The sequence below is a fragment of the Ruditapes philippinarum genome, unplaced genomic scaffold (genome assembly GCF_026571515.1).
Source record: "Ruditapes philippinarum isolate M1 unplaced genomic scaffold, ASM2657151v2 ctg1511_1_1_1_1, whole genome shotgun sequence".
In the NCBI taxonomy this organism is placed as follows: domain Eukaryota; kingdom Metazoa; phylum Mollusca; class Bivalvia; order Venerida; family Veneridae; genus Ruditapes; species Ruditapes philippinarum.
In genome coordinates, this window is record NW_026852838.1 from 212,166 (window position 1) to 237,555 (window position 25,390).

The 25,390-nt window shown below is 31.3% G+C and overlaps 1 protein-coding gene across 6 annotated transcripts in view; it reads left to right on the forward strand.

Moving 5' to 3' along the window:
* The window catches only part of LOC132725844 (amyloid beta precursor protein binding family B member 2-like), a 93,740-nt gene that overhangs the window by 6,184 nt on the left and 62,166 nt on the right, over positions 1 to 25,390 (forward strand). For 2 of the 6 annotated variants that reach the window (XM_060711053.1, XM_060711069.1), the window contains exons 2-3: positions 389 to 486; positions 21,659 to 21,685. Coding sequence is in view for 3 of the 6 variants with exons in the window: in XM_060711030.1 (XP_060567013.1) it covers positions 16,681 to 16,924 (244 nt within the window). In the remaining 3 variants the exon portion in view is untranslated. Of the gene's footprint in view, positions 1 to 388; positions 487 to 13,351; positions 13,499 to 16,551; positions 16,925 to 21,658; positions 21,686 to 25,390 lie in introns of those variants that run through there. The other 4 variants (XM_060711030.1, XM_060711038.1, XM_060711061.1 and 1 more) reach the window with 2 other exon arrangements.

A 25,390-nucleotide genomic window follows, 5' to 3' on the forward strand; every position in this document is an offset into this window, starting at 1 on the left:
TTTGTATCTGAGAAGGAAACTTCATAAAATATGTAGTAGATTGTATGACCTTATATAAAATTTAAATGAATAAGTATGAATACATTAATATCAAGAAAACAGATTATAAATATTTGTTCATCCTAGAACAGATCACATCTCCCCCTTCCCTGCCTCCACACCCCCCACCCCAACCCCACTTTTCACCTTGCCACCCAATACATGTATGTACATTCCAATTACACAAAAAGGTACTGGTATATTACAGAAAAAAAATTAATTTACAGGAAACTTGATTTATTTATTGTTAATATTTTCTGTAATTTAGAGATTGGTTAGAACATTGTACATCAGCTTTGGCTAGATCTTAATACTTATCTGTTATGTATTGTTTTGTTTTAATTTTCAGGGAGGAAAATCATCAACAAACCAGATACATACTTGAATAAGCACAACTTGCCACTTATGGCAGGAGAAGAATAATAATCATCTAGACCATGTCTAATGGTAAGTTATTACCCTTGCCTTTTTATCTGTTTATCAATTTAATAAACCATTGATTAGAAAATAATAGTTTTCAATCCAAGATTGGAAAAGCAAAGCCAAATGAACTGATATTAAACTCTGCTGAAATGAACAGGCAGTGCTATTTAAGAGTGTCAGCCAGAAGTCACGTTAAACACAACAAAAGTATAAATCAGCGCTGGGAGGCATCGAGAAAATGCTTTATTATGTTTAATCAAACACACGAAAAATATAAATTCAGTGATAAAGAGGCATCTAGCGTAATGAAATTGCTTAACTCGACTAAATCAATGTTAGAATGGGAAGTTGAACAAGACTTGCTTAGGTCAGCTGTCCCATCAGTCTGATGTAAGAAATTAGTTATGTTTCTTTAAAAGATATACTGTTGACCAACATGCAATAGGCTTGTAAATATGTAAGTTACTTCTCCCAGTAAACTAGTGCTGCATTTACCATTATTTTATAGATGTTCTCTTATCCTTTTGACTACCAGAAGTTTTGAGGTGTCATTGAGAGGGTGTAGAAATACAATTAATAGTCTTTTGATCAACAGGAAAAAGGTTTGAACTTTTTGTACTTGCAATGTTCAACTAATGTGAAGTGACGTTTGACAGCTGTCTAAAGATGTACTATTTTTTCTGGTTCTATGGAATAAAAGATTTCAGATTTTGAAGATCTAATGTTGTCATATGTAGCATTTTGCATTATTTATATGCTCATTTTGTCACTGTCAAGTTGAGTTATATAAGAAATATATTTCAAGAGATTGACTTATCATAATGGTGATTGACAAGTAACTAAAATTGAAAATATTTAGGATGAAATATAAAGCCTACCTAAATTATTAAAAAGACTGCCCCACTCTGATATTTTGACTTTTTCCTGTACATACACTGTTTATGATTGGATTGGCATAATGTCACTCCAATTAAAAACAACAAACAAAAGCAATATAAACATCATAATATTTTTTGCCATAGAAAATGCTTGTTTTCTAGAGGTAAATAAGCATTAAAAGAACTAGTATCATTTTAAGCCTTACAAATCATGATAAAAGATGAAGTGAGAACAATTTGAGGAATAGTCTGTCGCCTATGGAATTATAAATTTACATCTAATGCATTAAATTTAAATGCAAATGTAGATTTCACATGCAATTTGTTTTGCATGTTTGGATTAGTTTCCATTATATTTAGAAATATGTTACATAAATCTGTTTCTATGAGAACAGTTGGAAATGTAAGTCATAAATACAGATCATTCCTCATATATTCTGGAGCCGATTTGAATATTTTATGATATTTCATCAATTGATTCATTTCAGGTTATTTTTGTAGGCCGTCTCTTTTCTTGTATTTGCCTTGTTTGTTAAAATCATATAAATTGCTTGATAAGGAAAGAAATGGCGGTATTTATGGTGTCGGAGGAAATGTAACTCAGAAAATTGGAGACTTGCTAATATTTTGAAACGGTGATATGTATACAAACTTTACACGTTTCATAAATGTAGGTAGACCGCCATACTGGTAAGGTGATTGAATAGTTGAACACTTTGCCAGACAAATTTCTGAGATTTTTACAGTGAAACGCATTTTTTAAAGAAAAAATATGTCTATTACCAGTATGTGTCTTTAAAGTAGAAATAAAACATTAGTTACTTTTTGTTATTGGGTTAATAGGTTTTTCAATGTGATGCTTTGACTGTTTTAATCTTGTATCTTTTTTAAAAGTTTACAAGACTTTGAAAACACCTTTTTCTAGGAGGAAAGAGAACATGGTGGCACTTGTTAAAAAGAATTGATGGTAGTTGTCTACAAACCAAAAAAAAACACCTTAAAATCCCAAGTGTTCAAACTAAATAAAGGTCTGAAGTTATTTACGACTTCTCAGTTTTATCTGATTTTTTTATATTATTATTATTATTACCTTTTTGTTCATTATTGACAGACGGTATACTATATTTGAAACAGAATGTCTCTCACTATTAAAAATTGTAAGTACTTTCAGGTGTAAATACATTTTACTAAGGGATTTTAAAGATAGGTTTAACTGTATTCAGTGTGTTCCACATGTCGATATATTGAAATTTCTGTATAATTTTTCAATAATCTTTCCTCTAAAAAACCATGGCAAACAATGTGAATTACTCATCAGATATGAAATAATGCAATATAGAATCCTGTTTCTGCAAGTATCTGTCATTTTCTATTGCTAGTTTTCAAATTTTCTCCCACATTTAAGCACTGATTTGACACTGATGATATGCCGGAATTTTGAGTAAATTGCTCCTATAACAAAACTAGACGCTCCTTATTTGCCATATCATAATCAAAATACAGGAAATGTTGCTATTTTGCATTAAGAAAATTAAATTTCAGCTGGTTTCCAGCTCCGTGTATTAGGAAGTATGCTGATTGCTTGGTCTCCAGGGTACCAGCATAAAACTACATTTGGAATTATTTAAATGCTTGTTTCATTGTAAATATGCCTATTCTATTATAGAGGGATTTCCCATTTATAGAAACTGCTGTGATTCAAACATCATGTTTTTGGTTTTGCATATCGTGAAATTTATGATATAGTGTTCAAGTGTAGGAGGGAGGGTTTGGTTAAGCCTGATGGAACGGTTACAAGCAAAACTCACTTATGGGAAGATTTATTTTGAATTCATTGTTGGGTTTGGTTCACTGAAAATTATTTTTATAGAAATTTTCTTTATACTTTTTTTGTTTTTGCGAAACAAGTTCTTGCAACTTATATTAATCACTTTCGAGTCAGCTTCCAGTGGAACCAATCAGTATTGGTGTCATATGATTAGAAACATGGTGGTGACCCGAGTATGGCTCAAACCCATAGGCAGACACCTTAACTACTAGGCCATCGCTCCCCTTGCCAGTTGTTGGACAGGAGTTAAAAGATATCTGTCTTATTGAAAAGATAATCTGAATGACACGTTTTATGCTTAATGGTAATGTTATTCTTGGCAAAAGTTAAGTTAGATTGTCTTATAAATTAGTTACCTATATAAGCAGTAAAGTAACAGGTCCTAAAGCTACTGACTCATTCAACAAGACAACCAATTCTACACCAACCAATTATCTAACTGATCCCTCAAGAAGAAGAGTTATGGCCCCTGAAAAAAAGGGGAGCTAACTCCAACAAAAAATTGGCCTGTTCTCGTCAAACTCATCAACTCATTAAGAAAATTTGATAAAGACATAACTACTACTGCAGCTCTTCACAAAAGTCCCCAGCAAAACATTTTTATTACAGGATGAAAAATAAGAACAAAACACTTAATATAACAGAGACACAGGTACTTAGGCAGACAATCTTAATTATGAAGAGATTGCGGAAAAGGTTTTGCCTCCTAGCATGTATGCTACACATAGAACAATAGAAAGATACAGATTTTTAGATGATAAGTTCTTGTAAATCAAGAGCTTATCTTTAATGCTTAATAATTATTGATCTCCGATATTGTGAAAAAAAAAAGTAAATTAGATTTTTTCCATAAGCCGTTTGTTCTAAGAAAGGAAGAAATTGGTGTGTGTCAGAATGGTTTTATTATGTTTTGGGATCATAAAGACAGGCATAAAAGAACAGAAAATATATTTTGAGATGAAATGAACAGTCTCAAGTGAAATCCAATATTGACAAAAGAAGCTTATCTACAGCAGAAGTTACATGAAATGAGCCGTGTCACGACAAAACCAACATAATGGGTTTGCGACCAGCATGGATCCAGATCAGCCTGCGCATCCGTGCAGTCTGATCAGGATCCATGCTGTTCGCTAACAAACCCTATAACAAGTAGAGAAACTAGCTGATAGCGAACAGCATGGATCCTGATCAGACTGCGCGGATGCGCAGGCTGGTCTGGATCCATGCTGGTCACAAATCCATTATGTTGGTTTTGTCATGATGCGGCTCAAATGTTGTTTTTTAATCTTAAGTTTACCTACCATTTTGAAACACAATATTTTCATTGTTATACCACTTCTGTATATGACTCATCATATTTCAGAACATTTGATCTTTACTATACAAAATGTCATTAAATTTTGTTGGGAATAATACTCGCTCTTTTCAAAGAATGGTAGTTATGTTGATATAAACAATTTTTCTTAAAGAATCATAGAATGACCATGTAGCATTTATTGATGGCATGGTGACAAAAAGAACTTACATCAGAACTTAATAGGGTTTGCAGTCCACTGCCAGTCTTCTTATCAGTTTTACTTAATAGATCATGTGGTAGGGTACATGCACAAAATGTTATGGGTGGGGTCAGGGGGAGGGGTTGGAGACCAGAAACTGAATGTTTTTGCCCCTTTTGTATAACGGCAAAATGTTTCTTGTACAGATAAAATAAAAAAATATTTTTTACTACCTTCTTGCCTGAAATCATGTTTTAAACATTAATTAGTTTATGAAATCTGATGGTTTTGTGTAAATTTTAAACATTATACATGTATTATCTTTCGTTGGCATAAAGTTATAAAAAACATCTCCTTTGAACTATTATCCAAATAAATTAGTCTTATATAATGCCACTTTAGATAGGGCAGCCATGAAAACAAGGAGTCTGGATAGTCTGCAATGAAGTTAAAGGCTGGCCTGACAATTATGATGGCACAGGACTATTTCTATCATTGTGAGTTCATGAGGAACTTGGAAAGATTATGCATGCATGACAAGCATACCAGTTGGAAGAATGAATAATATAAGTTTCTAAGTCGTGAGGAGCTGGACATTAGTGAAACAGTAACTGTTGGTCTCCATGATGAAAATTATAGAAATCTATTCGTCAGAAATATTCAAATCCTGTAGGTACTTATTTAAAACAGAAATTGTATAGATAGCAAAGAATAAAGTTTACTGACAGTAAATTATTGAAATAATGTGAAAATAAATGGATTCAATTGGTAGTTTGAAAGAATTGTATAGAAAGATATGAAATTGTGGTTCCAGGCCGTCATAGATTGAAAGTTTCCATTAGTTATATAGTGTGAAATTTTATGATAAGAATACATATATCAATACAATAAATCATTTATGGGCTCATACAAGCTATACTTACAGGCACCATTTTGGTAATTTATGATTCAATTTTCTAACGTTGCTTTCCTTTAATTTGATTGAAAGTGGTTGAAGACAGTTCAAGCTTGATTTCAGATTAGAAATTTCTTCCTCAAGAAGAACTTTTCCTGCGGATGATCTATTTAACTTTATTTTGTTCATCGAGGCGGACATTGAGGGAGAAAATATTCCCAGAAATTTTGTCTGCTCCAAAATTTGTTACCATGGAAACACGTTTAAATGAATCTTCAGACATTTTTCGTCAGTATACCCTCCCCACAAAAAAAATCTACTTAGTATTGGAGAGTTCATCAATAGAGATTGATTGAATGCTCTCTTTTGCTGCCTTTATGGGATGATTTGACAGTTTATTATATTTTTTGTCTATTTAGATGTTGTCATAGTAACAAGAACAAATCTGAAATGAACGGTGCACCAGTGAACTGATTTTGATTGGATGAGAGAAATTGACAGTGATGAAGTGCCGTGATTTATGGTCATTCAATCACAGTTTGGCATTTGGAGAAATTTCTTAGAAACGATAAAGAAATAAGCATCTAGTGCCTATTGATTGTAGCTTTAGTTTGATTGGTCGTCGGGAATTTGGCGAGGTTCGAAGGGTATTTCGACATGATATTATTAGCGTGATATGTGTTACGTGTTTAGTCCTGCGAAGATCGAGCGCGTTTGTCAGATGATAAAATAAAATCTTGTTATGTGTAATGTATCTCTGCCAATACTGTAACAGATAGTCTGGAAAAATATTTGATAAGCTATGTTATTGATTTTTGGGGAAAACTTTATCAATTTAAGGAAAATATTTATGGTTTCTTTTATGATGAAATTTAGTTATGTTTCAAAATATTTAGGAAAATTTCTCTTATTAAATTGTTTTCCTGGCTTTTATTTTTGTATTTATCCATTCTCGTCTAAATATATATAAGATGAATTTTATGAAAATTATTCATGTTCAGTGAGTGTCAGATGCTGCTTTAAGTTTTGAAATTTTGTTTGGGGAAAAATATTTCATTATAAACCAAGCTTTTTTCTTGCTTTATAGGTTGGCGTAATTTATTTAAAGGAAAGTCAGTTTTACCTCTTGTTAGTAGCTTTCAGAAAGTGGAACTTTATTTTAAAATGAATAGAAAAAGTTTCATGACAACAAAAATCCCATAAGGTTGATCAATCTATAGAAAATGTTTGAAAAATCTATTAACATAATTGAACATTGCAGGGAATTGATCATTTTATATCTAAAGTCTGTAGTATTTAAATGGTTACTTGGCAAGAAAATGTTTGCATGTAATATGTAGCAAAAAGTTATTCTGTCAAAATAGTTTATTATTTTGGAGGTTACTTAAAATTGCATCAAACATGAAACGATCTATGTTATGGAATTATTCAGCACTTAATTTTTTCTATAAACTTTAAAGTAAAATGTTTTGATAACAATGAATTGAGCTGAAATAGTCACCAAACTAGACATATTAGGGAAAGTAAATAATAAAAAAGATGGAAAGCTTGTTAGTTGCCATTTCTGATAAGGTCTCACAAGGTCTGTAATAAACACCATCTTTATACTTAACAAGTCTTCAAATAGCATCCTATTTCCGCCATTTTCCAATTATTTTCCACGGAAACCTTTTAAACAATTAAGGAATTGGCACTGTTTGCATGATTGAATAACTTAAACTAGCATTAAATCTTCAACACAACCATTAATGTCTCGGATATTTCAATTTTTTTTTCACCAAGACCCTGTAGGGATAACAATTTTTTTGCATGCACAGGCCGGGCATTTATAGCTTGTCAAATCGTCATTAAGTCGTCTATGTTTCACGTGTCAGGTGATCGGCTTCCGACTTTGTAATTTGGTCGCCTGATACATTTGAGAGCTCTCGAGCAAAGAGATAAAAACAGTCCAATGGGGATCAATTCGTGTTCAATAGCCATGTTTAGCTGGAAAGAATGTCGAGTAAGAAGACGCTTCTTACAGAACGTACAATTTTAACAGACGTTTAATTTTAAGGCTGCACACTTAAAAGTACTACTGTCTAATTAATACAATACTTGATCATTTCCAAGTGAAATGCCTTGTATTATATCCATGAGAAACTTTTTATGTTATAAATTTACATTTTTAACCATGACTCATTTTACTGGTAACTATATATGAAAAGAAAATGCTTATGTTACAAAATGTATTAAAGTTGTAGATGTATAAATTACTTATTTCCAATGCTGTTGATAATTCATAGATATATTTCTTAATTCACATTTATCATAACATCACTTATAATATTAGATAATTTTCTTAACTCATCTTATCTAATTTGAAGATTTACTTTTGCTTAATGCACAGCATAATTATGGTGTTGGTAGTTTTTACTCCAGATCACAGCAGTAAGCCACATTGAATTTTCCAGAGCAGTTCAGCCACCACAACGTTCCTGGGCAGGCTGACAAGCAGTTTACCAGTCCTAGTTGCCTTTACTTTCCCAAGGAACTGAAACTTCTGTACATACCAGAGGTATACTGCGAATGACCATAGAAAAGATTTCATAATAATCCATAACAAAAGTGACCTGCACCATCCAGGAATCAAACCTGAGTCGCCAGATTCACAGTCCAACGCTCTACTTCTTGAGCTTACCTGCTGAACTCTATATATAATCTGTTTAAATATATTGTCACCTTAGTGCAGTTATGGGTTAACTCCATTCAATTTCAATAGGAGATAACCCTTTACTGCATTAAGATGACAATATGTAAACAGAATTGTTTCCAAGAATGATAAACCTAGCAAAATTCATGATATTTTGTCATATTTTATGCTTTTGTCGAAGATTTTTCTTTCCTTGGAGAATTAAAGTAGCTATTAATTGCAGTCAAAGAATTGTTTTCAAGGAAATGTCACATTGTCACTGTTAATGTGTTCACACTCCTGGTTTTGTATCAAATGTTCACTGGTGTAGAAAGATAAGTTTCCGTTGTCACGATTTATTTGTCTTTTGGTTGTAAATTGGCAATAAGAAACACAGAAATTTGTCTAGTTGTAAGATGTATACGTTTGTATTGGTTTGATAAGTTTCCGATATATTCTGTCTTTTTGATGATGTATGTTTATTGGCTAATATATACTTTTTACAGTTTATGTTGTGATTAACTGCTTGCAGTGAGGCCCACATTGGGGTTCATCCAGTCCCGCATTGTGCAGATATTTTACTATGCTGACTTCAATTTAGTGATTTTTCAATTAGAAAATATCCAGGTAGGTTTTGTTGATTTTATGGGAACATGATTATTGTAGGCTCGCAGCTTGGGCCTTGATACTTTACTGTTTTTGCCAGGAATCACCTCTGTTGAGCTTCTTGTTTAAATGTTTTTAAACACAGATGCATTTGTATTATATTCTAACAAAAAAAAAAAATATTTGGCATTATATTTTGTATCCATTGAAAATTTTGCTGAATGATCAAGAAAACAATTAAATTCAGAATGAAATTAATTTTTTCCTGAATAATGAATCGTAAGCTGCTCCAAATTAATGCATATTTATAACTACAATTGTAAATGAAAGAAAAAAAATCATGACCATAACTTAGAATACAGAATAGAAAGTTAACCGTTTTAATTGAGAGCCTGTTGTAAGCCTGCATATCTGTTCAGTATGACCAGCCATGCTACTGTATGTTAGCTGACCAAGTTTTAAATCTTCAAAGTTGATAATGAAATGTTTTGGAAACGTCAGTCTAAGCAATCCAGCATTGTGTGGTAAGGGCAGGGCATCTGTTAATGCAAGTTTGGGAGTAATTTACTCCTTGATTTTGGCTTGTGCATATGACTCCCAAAATTTAATGCTTTTCCTTCTTTACCTTTATAATGTGACTACCAATGTCAGAGATTTTGCAGTCTCTGACTTCCAAATTTAGAAAAACTAAATGGAAGCACTGTAAAGGATGAGTAATTACATATATGATGCTGATATATTTAAAATGTCTCCTCTTACTGTATGTTCCTCAAGTTATGTTATAATTGGCTATAATCCAAAGGTTCAGGATTTCTAAATAAGTATTTTTTAAAGTGTTGCATGCTGGTAATTATTAGAATTCTCAGTAATTAGATACATCAGAGGGCATGACAAATAATTTACACTGTAAAGGTATATACCAGATTCCAGTAACATAAGTAAATGAGCCTCATATTTATTTAAATTGCTGAAAATTTTGTGATAGATTTCTCTAACTTCGAGCTAGGAATTTTGAATATTTTGTTTGTAGTTTAAGAGATTTTGTTATCAAAATTCTCAAATTGAATACCAAACATTAAAAGAATGCAAGGTCAGGCCTGCACTGCAGTTGCTGTAATCTCAGGCAGCAGGAGCCAATAGTTAGTGGTGGTGTTGGTAGTTTTCACTCCGGATCACGTCAGAAAGCCGCTTTGAATTTACCAGAGCAAAGTTCAGCCACCACATCGTTCCTGGGCAGGCTGTCAAACAGTTTACCAGTATTGGTTGCCTTCACTTTCTCATGGAACTGAAACCTCTGTACATGCCAGAGCAAAGGTACAGTGTGAATGACCATAGAAAAGATTTCATGATCAATGACAACGAAAGTGGCCGGCACCGTCCAGATGGCCAGATTCACAGTCCAATGCTCTTGTAACTTATTGAGCTAAACAGCCGGTACATAAAAGTCCAATAAAAAGTCCTTATAGGGAGGGTTTGTTTTGAAGCTGGTAACTGTTTCTACATTCATTTTAACAAGTCATAAATACTTTGTTAGTTGCTATTGTAACATATTATGCAAAGTAACTTGTCGGATTTTCCTGCTTTAAAAGAAATTCTTTTGATATTTTGCTGATAGAGATCGTGATGTTCCAACGCCAGTTTTTGAGCTGAAGACATATCACAATATAACGTGTTTTTTTTTAAATGATTGACATTAAATTCATGTGTTACGAACCAGGCCTGTTACCAGTGATGCATCTGTTTTTCAGTTTTCTGAGATAATATTCACAAATTTGATTGATTTTGTTCCATTTAGCTTGTAATACAGGATTCCATTGGTCTTTCTGATTGGCCTGTCAGATGTGAAAATGAAAAAAGTAAATTATCTATTGTAAAACACTGTCATTGTCTAGTGTTAATGTGATAATCTGGTGATCTGTATTGTGTGAGACTTGGCAAAATAATGCAGATTTTCCCCTACTGTATTTAATTTGCATGTTAAAAACCTCCCGCGGATGACAAAGAAATGGTAAGTTAAAAGGCATAACAGATAACTTTGAAAGTAAGATATTCAAAGTAGAGTTTGTAGATGATTTCGCTAAGAATTGTCAGATGTTAAATGTGAAGATGATTATTATTCAGTGAAAAAAAAAATCATACAAATGATGATTATGGGGATGGCATTGGTGATTACAATTGATGATGATGATGATGATGATGATGATGATGATGATGATGATGATGACAAAGATGAAAAGACAATGGTGGTGACAATGATGATGATGAAAGATGGTGATGAAATGAAAAGATGATGATGACGACGATGATGACGACGATGATGATGATGGTGGTGGTGATGATGATGACGATGGTGGTGGTGGTGGTGATGATGATGATGATGATGATGATGAAAGACTATGGTGGTGATAATGATGCTGATGATGATGCAAAATATGATGATGGTAATGGTGATGATGATGAAAAAGACAATGGTGGTGACAAGGATGATGATGATGGTTAAAAAGATGATGATGATGATGAAGATGTTGTTGACGATAATGTTGATGTTGATGATTATGATGAGGACGATAACAGTGGTAATGATTTTACATGTTTTTGTTTGTTTTCAAAACAAGAAAGTTAATATGCCTGCTTAAGGATTTGTGGAACATGTAAATGAAGACTTAATATGTAGGCTTGATGAATTGTTCAGTGTATCACAGGCATTTCTTTTAATGAGGAAAGAAGAAGAAACACTGTAAAACTACATCTTTCCATGTATGTTTTATAGGTTTAATGTCTTTTTCACCTCAATTAAAGATGTTCACAAATTACCGTTGTGGTCAGTAACATTCCAAGATTCTAATTGTAAAGAAGTTTTTTCTTTTTCCTCTTCAGATAATTGACAATTTTTCAGAACAATTATACTAAATGAGGTGAATGACTTCAGATGAAATAGAAGACTGTAGAGTTTTGAAGCCATGTGTTAAGGCAATGGGTATTACTTATGATGTAAGAATTTTCTTTTGAGATTCTTCGCACAGCTAAAATATTTCAATGGTTCCATTTTGTTTTATTGCCAAATATATGTTATGGTAAACAAATTATGGTCAAACCTTAAACTGTTTAGAATGTGTTGTAACATATTAAGTCATTCTTTTGTGAAGGCACAGCTCTTTTCTTGTAGTGAAGAAGGCACAGGACTTTTCTTGGTGTAAAGAAGGCACAGCTCTTTTCTTGTTGTGAAGAAGGCACAGCTCTTTTCATGTTTTACAGCTCTTGAGTATTTCTGAAAAATAACATAATGACACAATATAATAAGATGTAGTTTATGACACCGGTTAATTATGCTTATTGATAATTGAGTGTTAATTGATGTTCAAACTAAATGTTAGAGTACTAATCCTAATCATACTCACTGTTTTTCTGTTTTGAGCATGATAGCAAGGCATTACTGAGAATTTTGTTTTTGTTTTGTATGCACTTGTGGTTTGATACTACTTGGTTTTGTAGTCAATGTGCTTGGTTATTGATTACTTATAGTTTCAATTGCATTACTGGATGTAAATCTGAAAAACTATACTGCACAATGTTGAAAATATGATAACACAGTCAAAATTTATAGATATTTCCAAAACGTACCTAAGATTATCCAGTTATGACAACATTGACATCATTCAATGTCATTTCAATAAATGTCTTTGTAAGGACAAGAAAAAAAATAGTACTGCTTAACAAAACCCCCCCAAAAAACCCTTACTTCACAAAATTTCTTTAATGGATTTGTCATTCTTTCAATATGGACAAAACCATTCATCTTTTTTTAGGGAAAATTTAAAAACATGTCAAGACCGAATAGCAATCAGTGCACTGACCATGATCAGATGGCAATTGGATGGGTAGATAATAACTGTTGCAGCCAGCAAGGTGTAAGGGTTAAATTACTTGTTTTCATATGTGAGGTCAATTAACAATTCGGCACCTTAGTGCAGTAACGTGTTAACGTCTATAAATTTATATAAGGAGTTAACCTGTTACTGCACTAAGGTGACAAATGATTATATTTGCATTTTCGTCTTCCTTTGGAGAAGAACTGACCAATCACTTTATTACTTAATGTATAACGGCAGACGGCGGCATTGTGTTTCTGGTTCGTTGACGGTGGTTGTCGTACCAAATCAACATCATGGCTTCCTTTACTTGTTGTTTGGGATATCACAAAGAATCCGGAGGAAAAGATTTATTCATGAAAAACAATTCATTTCTCCCCGATACAGTATTATCAAGAGGTTGCAAAATGGCGTCACTAATTTCATTGACGAAGCAGACATTCCTTTGGTTCCAACTTGTTATCCAACATAACTAACGAAATTAAAGTTTGCAACAAGCTTCGGGCACACCACATGATCAATATATTTTCTCACCCCCCATTTCACTTCTCATATATTTTTTCACAAATGATCAGGGTTTACTAGAAACAAATCAGAATCTTTATGGATAAATGTTTTGTCTTCTATATTGCTGATGGTGTATTGGAAAACCTGTTGCGGGGATGTTATTTGATCGCGACTGACATTGGAAATCAACATGTGTGCTAAACTGTTTGACTAGTGATTGGATTTTAGTGCATTTAAATTTCTAAATTCATTAAAATGGGATTTATTTTTTCTAATAAATATCATAGTAATTATGCTTAATGTTATTAGATATGATATTGTATAGATAAATAATAGATTAATCTTTATTTCTTGAGACTAACTTGAAATAAATATTGAATATCATATCTTTAAGTTTCAAAGGAAGACGTCTTTTTTTATCTGCCACATTTTATTTTAAAGAATTTGATGTAATATGTATGTACTATATCTTGACCAAACATTTTTAACTATATTTATTAAAGATATCTAAACTTTAATTTTAAGAATAAAATTTGTCACTTCTACTGTTTTTAACAAATATAAAAATAATAAATTTCTGCAGTTTTTATTGAAATTACTTTGGAGACAGAAGCAAAATAAATTACTTTAGGGTAGGATTTTAAAAAAAGCCATGAAAGAACAAGTAACATTTTATTTTAGATTATAATATTACACATTGACATTATAATGACTACCTTACAATCTTTTTAATCTAGAAAAATGATGATCTGTAAGTCAATATGGTATTTTGGTTTTATTATTTAGACTTCTTATACTTTTAATGAAAAGAGAAATGAGCATTTTATATTTGAGAATATAAATAAAAGATGTTGATAATCATCATCTGGTTACTTTGGAAACAAAATTTTCAAGAAATATAGTATTTATGTAAACATACATTTTAGATATATTATATGAAAAATCTTCAATTTTTTATCTGATATTTAAATCAAACAAGACTGAGACATCCTGAGAAAATTATTTCAGTTAAAGCTAGGATTAATTAATTAATAAGTAATTAAAGTATAATGAAATTTAGTTGAATTATCTTTCATGAATAAATTATCTGTGACAATTAATTTTATTATCAAAATTTGAAAGATTTTTTTTATTAGTTAAAAATTTCATCCTATGGTGATTCATAAAATTATCTATTCTTGAAAACCAGTTTAATGTGTTAAATTTCAAAAAGCTGCTATGATACTTTTTTTTAAAGGGTATGAAGCTATATTAGACTGGCTGAAATCAGTAGGGTTCTTTTTTGTATTTCGTCAAAAGTCATACCAACAAAATTGTACAATATAAATTGATAAGATTTTGTTTGTAAGTTCCCAATGAAAGCTGATGAGGCTACTAACTGCCAGTCATTGCACTTTACCTTCTTTAAACAGAATTTGAAAAATCTTATTTGGGAATGTTTTATTCAGTGTTTTCTCATAATTAAATTATTCATGTGCATTAAATTTTGAAGTTTTTGTAGTACGCTGCCCATGTTATTTACAACCTGTTAGAAAAAAATTAATGGAGGAGATCTTTATTTTTTTTTTCTATTCATCAGGTAACAAGCATCTAACATTTCTCGGAAACTATTATTTAAACAATATAAAATTCATGCAGTTTTACCCTTTTCTAAAGAAGTTAAAATTTATTTGTTTCTGAAGCGTAATGTGCCTTTAATCAAATTAAGTTTTATAAACTAAGACAAAGTAAGGATTTAGCAATACACATCAGCATGATTGCAAATAATTAAAAGCAAAAAATAAATTAATTGATGGGTTTCAAACCTATAAGGATCTTATAGTCAGATACACTGAATACAATTTTATAAAAAAAAACGCTCAAAGCAATGAAAAGGAATATACGAGACAGAAATTCTCTTTGAATTAAATTATTCAATAAACAATGCATTTCAAGGACTGATGCCATTTTAACTAGAGCTGATTTCAATGTCGATGAATTCCCTTAGTCTCACATCACTTTGGTTTTCTACTCTATCGATATTGACATTTAAATTTTATTCATGGAATTCTAAATGGCCATCCAGATCTTGAAAATCTATCTTATATTTGACATCTTGAAAAACGAGGGAATTTTTTAATTTTAATACAATTTTTTGTTTTTTTGGTGAGTGACTAATTTCATTTGCATATTTGAGAGGGAAACTAAAAAAGCTTCGGAAAATTTAAAAAAAATCTTATTCAATTAAAAAAGGTTCAGTCTACAATCAATAAAAAACGTAATACAATTAAATATAGCAAACATATCATATTTATTTTGGCATTTATGATGACCGTTAAGCATTAGGTATTTAAAGCCGGTCAAATGTCCCCAACCCCCCAAAAAAGTTATGCTTTTACATCACTGAAAAATTTGTCGCCGAAAGTTTACAATACAATACAATACATTTATACAATACAATACAGAATTATTGAATACAATATAGAATACAATGTAAATACAATATATAATATAAATACAATAATATAAATACAATATACAATACACTAGACAATACAGTTTAAAGTAACGTAATAATTTACAGTGATCTTTGCTTGATGATAATTGTTTGACAAAAAAATGAAACTTTATTTTATATTTTCTAATTGTGCTCTTGTTTTCTGCTGAACATGTTAATGTACTTATATACTTAAAAAAAAAATCATGCATCTAACACCTTTCTGACACATGATAATGTCATCTTATTCAGGATTTATTATCATTAACACAATAATTGATGTGTAAAATGAAAGGAAATGGTTCTTTTTGATGTTCTTGTCATTTTCTTAAATCCAAATAGAAATTATTTTACTTAAGGCAGTAAATGACAAGTTTTTCTTTGATCGTAATACTTAGTAATGAGATTTTCCTTAGGTCTGAATTTTTGTTATATAATGTAAAGACATGCTTTAAATGCTTGAAAATCCAGGCTTTGATGGAATTGACATAGTGACGAAAACAGATGTGTATGTCATTATGAGCGAATGAATTTATGAATTTAATTTAGTAAATGCTGTAGAAATAATTTATCTGTTGGTCTGAATACAAATACGGCAATTTCTATTCTTAAAGTTTGCTGGTTATCAATTCAAAATGAAGTTTTGCTACATAGAATGCTCTTAAATGATCATCAGATACTTTTTTTTACTTCTAGAAATATGATTTTCTTTTTAGATTAAATTATACAAAGAAAAGAAATTGTGTTAATTTTAAGATGTTTTCACCTCTTTGAAACCTGCATACAACTTTAAGAGAAAAAGAAAGGAAGAAAATAAAGAAGGAATATTTCCCATTTTAACAAAATATATTATTGTAACCTAGTAACATGTAAGAACTTGCGAGAATAAATCATGTAGAAAAAGTCTAAGAAAGTGCATGAATTTTCAAAGATTTCAAATCTCGACGGAGCATACGTCATTCATAGAAGACCATGTCTAGAAGGGAAATCCCATGTGTTTGCGAACGGAGAAGTGTTTTACGAGGAAAACAAAACAAAGTTACTGTAAAGTATATCACCCTGATGCCGGCTTAATGTCGACCATTGTGTACAACTCCGCTTACAACTATAATCAATTATGTACGAGAAGGTCGCGGAGCCGGAAGTTCAATTTAAACATGTACTGGTATAGGAACCTGTACCGCCGACAACGGCAACTTGAACACTACTGGACCCTATACCATAATCCATTAGAAGGTAATTCTTAGAAATATATGAGCATCATGGAAATTATTATAAGGCACTTTATAATATATATTATGTAACGGTGATTACACTGCTCAAATTATGCTCAGCTTTTAATTTTGTATTGCCATGGTGTGTTTGAATAATTTTAGTATCGAATGTTCATTAAATAATGTAAATAAATAAAAGTTACGTTTTTGATCATAAATTGTCTTTATTAGTAGCAAAGATAATTGGTCATAGATGTAACATGATATCTGCTACCTGAATGATTATTAAAGAAAATAATTTTAAGGTAGTGACTGAAGTACTTTATAGAAAAGTTAAATAAAGCTGTAAAAAATTGTATTCACTACTAAAGTATTTGAAAGCAGGATAATCCATTGGTTATCAATTAACGACACAGAATACTGATAAAAAGAATTTGAGATACAAAACATGAAATATATTCTTAAAATTAAATATCTTTGGAAAGCAAACTGTAGAAATTTAGATTGATGTGCGTTTTTGAAAATATAAATACATATCTAGAAGGCATTGATTCTAAACAACGTTCCTACTGCATACATTACTCTGTGCCATTACATATAATTATTCGTCTTGTGAATAAAAGTCAAATTACCACCACTTAGAAATTATACGTTCCAGCATTACCGTTACCCATTGAAAATATGAATACTGGAATATTATTTACCATGCTATTTGCATAATATTGACAAGAGATATGCTTTATTTCGGTGAGTTGTTTCGTCGTTGGTTTTTTTTGCCGGAAGATCAATATGGAAGAAAAAAAGTTTTGCCTAATTTCGTTGATATTAGTGAGGATATTTGGGAATGTTTTCCTGTCAATAGGACGATCATAGATTGTCTTAACAAACATCCCAGCTGATGATATCTATAGACAGTGTAGCTTCCCGCGATACATTTAATTACCGTCCAGGGAGCTCATCTTATTAGTGAGCCGATTGGTATTAGGTTCACAGAAAATGTCCGTCTTTATAGCCGTAATTTGTTTTGCTTGTACAAGGAGGTAAGAAAACGGCTTAAGAATATTACTTGTTACTTGGTAATATAAGAATCCAATAAAAAGATATTATGGTGAAAGTTGAGCATTGTTAATATACTTGTGGCTTTCTGTAGTGCCGATTATGGCACTTTTATATTTACCTTAACCTGAGTATATAAAAATGCTCTTCCTTCAAAGTTTTTTTTTACCCCATAAGTCCATTTAATGTAATGAGTAAGGAATGTGTCAACGGGCAGTGTTGCATAGGCAAGTGTGAATAATTTAACCGCTTCCATTCAGAAAGTTAATTTAATTTAACCTGCGGAATACATGAAATAGACTTGTCCAGCTTCTTTTTCCAGTGTCAGTTTTTGGATATCAAGATTATTCAAAGCATTAGTCTGCAGTCAACTTTGACTAAACTGTAATAAAAAGCATTGGAAAAGAAGTGTTTCAGTGTTTTTTACATGTCATTTTAAGTTATAAATGGGTTAAGAATAATTTCTGAAGTAGGTACTAAATTCCCAAAAGAAATTTGAATCATAAATTTGTTGTATAAATCCATTGAAGATCTATATATGTACATGTGTATTAAAATTATTACTTTCATCCTATACACACTGTCTGTTACAAGATCTAACTATCTTCAGCTTAAGTTACTTAAAATTGTGCTGTTTTAAGGTTTTCACAGGAATTGTCACATACGTTTTATGCTGTTAACTATATTTTTTACAGCCTTCGATCCGAAATTGTCTAAGACTTTCAACATAACTTGATTACTTCGGGAGCTATTCTGTTTACTGAACACTCAGTTATAATGGATATTGAATAGAAAATTTATGACGGGATGTATCTTTGTTTAATAATTTTCCTTTTACCAGTTGCCTGGTATTTCAGCTGATTCATGCAGTTTATAATTTAATATCTCGGTAACAAATTTTGTTAACATTTTCTTTCTTGATTTTGGTGTTCTCATTTTGGTGTTTGGTATAAATGGCTATGATAAATTTTGTTATTGAAATTGTTAGACTGTGACTTATAATTATAGTATTTTGAATTTGTTACATGGACTCTTCGTCTAAAAAATTATATATGTGGTCATTTAGTATAGGATAATCTTTAATAATACATATTAACAAAAATAAATGGTCAAGAGTGCCTATTTGCATAGAATGAATACCTGAGGCATTGACATAATGACATTGAAGTTGACATTAGTCATGCCAGGAAGAAATTTTTTGCGCAATTCAGTTTAACATATTGCATGAATTAATGGTTGTACCTGTTGAATTCCCAGGTGGTTAGATCATTATAAGAACCTACATCCATTTGACAGCTGGAAATTGAAAGCTGCTTTTTTTATCCATAAACTAAATAGTTAAATTATTTTACCAAATTTTTAAACAGTTGTTTTTTTTATGAAAACTTTTTGCCCTGTGACATTAACTTTTAAATTCTTTCCAAAAAATATGTTCTTAAGGTTAAGAAAAAACAAACCCAATGTCAGCTAGATTAATTGACACTTAAGAGCACCACCGTCTAGATTTCATTCGAAAAATGACGAAGATATTGGACTATTTTTCTTCCTCAGAGTCATGTTAGTCTTTTTTCTGTCTATCCATGCAGCATTGAAACCGAATCAAAGGAAAACAATTACTTTTACGCCTATTGGGAATTATCTTCCTATGTATCAATGATAATAAACAGCTATAGTGTGAAATAAGCCCTCTATTTGATATTGTCAACTTCTGATTGCAAGAACGTAAAAAAACGTCCATTGGAACTATTTTGGCGCCCTGAGAAGACAACCAGTCTCAATGTAATCAACAACGCAGTCATTTTCAGGGAAAGTTATTTTAATGACTTCTCTTTCACTGCGAAGACCTATTGAATTACTGCAGATTAAAACAGGTTTGTAAAGGGTTAAATTCTTTAAATGTATTATAGTCTAAGCATTGTTGTTGTCATTTGTTGATAGATAAAGAATGTATAAAATGGTAAACGTGAAATGATAGTCCCCGATTTTCACAATATTTACCTCCCTTGCCATAAGTGGCAGCCATTTTGGGGGTCAATGGTCTAAAAAATTTATTTGACAAAATATGGAAAAAAAATTACTGATTTATGTGTATTGTCAAATTCTTTTATACAAATGAATGTTTATGTTTAATATTAAAGCACCAATATGTGAAACAATTTATCAATTTGTTCACTAAGATGATAGAATTATGAGAGATTTTTATCCTACCTTTGGAAATGACCCTCAAAATGGTGGCATGTAGGTGGGGTGGGGTGGGGGAAGGGTAATAATTGCTATGTGAAAAGCATCTGTAAAATACAGTGTCCTCAAGTCCAGCCTAAACTATATCATGTAACAGCTATGCAAGATACAATAATTATGGTTTGATATTGAGTTTCACGCAGCTTTTTTGTGCTGTTGTAATTTATGTATTTTGATAAAACTTGGAAATTTCTACTCATTGCTGCCAATTTTCAGAAACTTTAATCATTTGGAGCAACTATTTGTTGTTTAGACGAGGACATTTCAGAACTACGGCAGTTTTTACAATGTGTTGATACCAATTTAAATGATTACAAATTGTGTTTAACTGCGGTCTTTTTTATTTCAATTTTCTCATCCAGGGATATGGAGAAAATCCGGTATCATTCTGATAGCGAAACGCGTAATTTGCTTAGGATTAAAAGGAAATTGTTTAGTTTGATTTAGTTTTATTTTAATGAAAGTTTGAAATTGAAACATGGCTATAGCCATTTGTCTCTCGCCTCATGTGTCTTAAAATTGCGATGTAATTCCGATGTCTAATCTGTTTATATTTCGCCTCTAGACTTAAATTTCAATTTCTGAATTTTCTTGTTGCAAATATTTCAGCTATATAATCAAGATGAATAAACTTTTTTTTTGACAATTTCGCTACAAAATATCTCAGAAAACCGACTCCCCAGTGCCGGAATAACATATATGTGTATATATACATGCATAGAAAAGTTCAGGAAGTAACGTATAATGTTTTGTATTGAAATTGTATGATACTAGATATGTCAGAATAACTGTATGACAAGTGTCCTGCTGTAAGATTATTTTATTTATTCATGACACAGGGACTTTTTACTAATAAGAAAACCGCTCTAGCCAAATTATAATTTCCATAGCCATATAAATAAAATTTTAGCAAATGGTTGATTCTTACTCATGTGCCCATGCACTTAAATTGTGGCTTAAATGGGCAGTCTTTCACTGCCAGTAATTAAAAGCTGGAAAGTCACCTTGAGTATAGTCGGGGATATTAGTGGGAGTCAAGGTCTTAGTGATGTTAAAAAATGAATTCCAATTTTGCTCTTCAACTGTTACCTTTATTTATTGATCGATGTGCATTGAAATAGATTGATAAATGTACAGCTAGGTCTGGGGATCATACATTGTGCAACTTTGCCTTAAGCGATTTCTTGTACTTTCATTAATGTCAAGGTAAATTTGCTACATATTCTTCAAAATTTCCTTAATGAAAAATCGTAATGTCTTAAACCATGAAAATAAATACTGCACGAGAAATAACAATCAACAAAAAAAAAAACTGAGTCATGCCTCAATTTTGTCATTATTTTGCAGTAAATCTCAAATTTCCTTCTACTTTGTAAAGTTTATACTTAAAACAGTAATAAAAGAAGCTTGATCAATTGAAAAATATACTTTATAGTTTCGATACTTTTACATTTTTCAGGATTATAAAAGGATCTCAGTTAAAAGTGTAAGTAGATATTGTCCATGAACTGACATTTTTAATTAAATTAAAATACAAGAGCCTGCAATTTAAATTCTGTCATACTTTTTGTCAGCTTTCTTTTGACCAACATAGTTAAATGATAATTTTTAAGAATTTTGTAATTAAAATAATGTTTGTTTCCTGTAAACATTTAAGCAGGAGTGTGTTTTCGTGCATTTCCGTTGGAGGGGGCAGGGTGTAACGAAGAGCTATATTTAATTCATGCAGGCTCTTGAATTTTACTCCCTTTCTACTGAAAGAATAATGTAAAATGTTAACTAATATTTTTACTAATATAAATTAACACAAGATATTTTAACCCTTAATCCCTTTGCAACACTTATTTTAGAGTTTTTGTATCTTATATAATCTTTTATCATGTAGTCATTCTAACAACATGTATCTAATAAACCCTTAATCCAGTCCCAACATTCTCATTCTTAACACACCTTAGATCTATCTAATCCCTGTAATCTATTGACACATCCCTATAAATGTAATACATTTAATCTGATTCCTAAAGTCTTTTAAATAACTCTATCATTTCTCTTTGCAATGAACAAATTATGTACCTATCTTCTTTCCCCATTAGAATGTTTAAGGTGACAACAGACACTTTCCGTGGTACTCACATAAATGTCATTTAAACCAAGTTATTTTAGTAATAATTGTTATTTATTTAATCTTTGTGCATTAAATATCGTTGATCATCATAAAAAATAACATATTTGAAAAAAATGCCTTTGTAAATGATTGATTTTGAATAAAAATCATAAAATTTTAAATCGTCATATCAAAGTCATTTTTTATTTTTTTGTCATCAAACTTTTGGAAAATAGCCATACTTATATTATCTGGGGAACCGTGTCTCAAATTTTTTCTATCTTTTCTCAAAAAAATATTACGTAATGTCAAACATTTTATGCGACTTTTTTCACCATACATATTACGTAATTAAAGATAATTAAGTCGCTGATTGAGCAAACAAAAATCCCTGACACGGTTCCCTCCGTAAATGAATTTCCTTTCATGTGCTTCAAACCGCATGTTAATTGCTTGATTATTTAAAAAAGTTATGCCGATTCAAAGTTAGTCCGACCCGCATCAAACGAAGTGTCATAAATCGGCTGTTCTCTCTCGGACCCCTACGTTTCACGCTAAATAATTGCATAATACACAAATATCGCAACCAGAGAGGGTCACAAGTTGCGGTAACATACTCTAACAACATTTTATGACCCAATGACATCTGACCAATTAAAAAGCTGCTGATTAATATCAGTTTATAGCCGAAATTTCTTCAATTCTTAACGTGATTTACTGTTCGTCTAGTATCTGTTGCACATGTCACGTGACTATCGGTAAAATTTGAGGCACTCAGTGGGGGGAAATGGAACGCATTTGCGCACCGCTAGCGGGGTATTTTTTTGTTTCCTTTTTGAAGTTTATTATTATTATCATCAGCATAATTATTGTATTATACCAGTGTCACTCTGCCTGTGTATGAAATTCCGTTAAAATATAAAATAAAATAAGAAAAAACTGAGCTTCTGACAGTCTTTAAAAGTCCATTGTAGATGTATAACAATAAGAACGGGATATTATATATTTTTTCCACCAAATTGATAATGCTTCACATATTTTAATAGAAAAAAAAAGGTATTACTCGATCATTATGATCTGGCCTTCTTGACTTCTATTATCATGAATATCATCTATGCATAGAGATCCAGTTTCTACCGGGATAGACAATAAATTTTATACTTTGTCCCAGGTTTATTAGTACTGTGTTCGATTTACTGGCGGACAATTTATTCAAAGCATTCACTGGTAATATATTTTAATATCTTTTTTTATTGATTCATAGAGAAATAATCATCCTTAGACAATGGTAAAAATGGTTTAGAAATTTGTCATGGACCCCTTACAACAAGTCAAATAGGCGTTCACATAAATTATGTCTGTTTTTTGTTGTTGTTTTACTAGACATTGTTAGAAAACTAGTTTGAATGTAAAGCAATCCCTTGAATCCGTACAAAAGTCCATAAAGTCAATGTAATATCTATCAGATTAACAGGACAAACAAATTATTATTTCACACATTATGGATATTTTAGCAACTACATTTTTTAATCAACCACGTGGTCGTGCGATTTACAGCTATGCTTAATTACTTATGTTACATACATTATGTTACGTACATTGGTCGACAATTTCTTAATTTATATAAAAAAAAGGCTAAATAAAAGGTAGACGATAAAATGTTGAGATATTCATAAAGATGTACAGTATTTGTACGATACATGTATTACGAGTAGTATGGAGCGGTAATTCACGGATATATGGAACTACTGATTTCCCTCATTGATGCCCCAACAGGGGGCGGAGCGTTATCGATAATTGACAGGTTACGCGAATAGCAGATAAAAATGGGATAGGTACCGTTTTAAAACGTTTAAAAACACATTTTTTGGACTAACTGCTTCAAAAATTAAATCACGAATGTTTTCAGAAAAGGTTAATAAATATACTAAGCAAAAAATCTCTTTTTAGGTATTTTCAGTGATAATTGACTCCGTTGTCACCTTAATTATATAAGTCTGTTTGTATAATGAAATATACAGTTTGTTGTCTGGACCCTAGATATTGGATATATAGTGTTTTTGTTTTGTTGAAAACATTTTTGGAGTAAAATATACACTTAAAATTGATTGAATAGTAAGGTGAAAGGTGGCTTTTATAATAACTGCAAAATTGAAGGTGAAATGCATGTATGTTCCTGGTGCAAGAAACTTTTTCTTGTTGATGTAAGTATATCAATGGATAGATTTTGTAGCTGGATAAAAGTTATTACAGTGATATACTGGTTGTTTGCAAATCAGTGTGGAAGGCTTTTGATTCTTTCATTTGAAAAAGATGTGCAGCTTACTTTAAGGTCTTAATTTTAGCTAAGATGCCCATTCATGTTCATGGAGGAATGTAATGTCTTCTTCCACTGGAAAGGCGCCATATGACTTAAACAGTGTTGGTGTTTGTAACTTAAAACCTAATTAAAAAACAAAAGATAAGTTCAATGACTGTAGAACTGATTTACTCAAACAAATCTAAAACTTGATGCTAAATGGGTGCATGATGTTAATTAAAACTTATACCATCAAGGCATACACACATAGAGATCTTATAATTCCACAGAATGACACATGCGTTTGTTTTATAGTGCTCATAGAAATGTTTATGAGTTCAGCTAGCAAAAAATTAAGCAGCCTTGATCAGTATTACTGCCTTAATAAAATTGTACCAGCAGTTATTTCATTTTTAGCTCGACTATTCGATAAGAATAAGTAGAGCTATTGTAGTCACCCGAGCGTCGGCGTCGGCGTTGGCGTAACCACTTATGTTAAAGTTTTTGTAATAGTTCAAATATTTTCAAAGTCCATTGAGATATAGCTTTGAAACTTTGCACACTTGTTCACCATCATGACCCCAACCTGTAGACAGGAGGAGGTAACTCTATCAAGCATTTTGACAGAATTATGCCCCTTTTTCAACTTAGAATTTATGTTAAAGTTTTTGTAATAGTTCAAATATTTTCAAAGTCCATTGAGATATGGCTTTGAAACTTTGCACACTTGTTCACCATCATGACCCCAACCTGTAGACAGGAGGAGGTAACTCTATCAAGCATTTTGA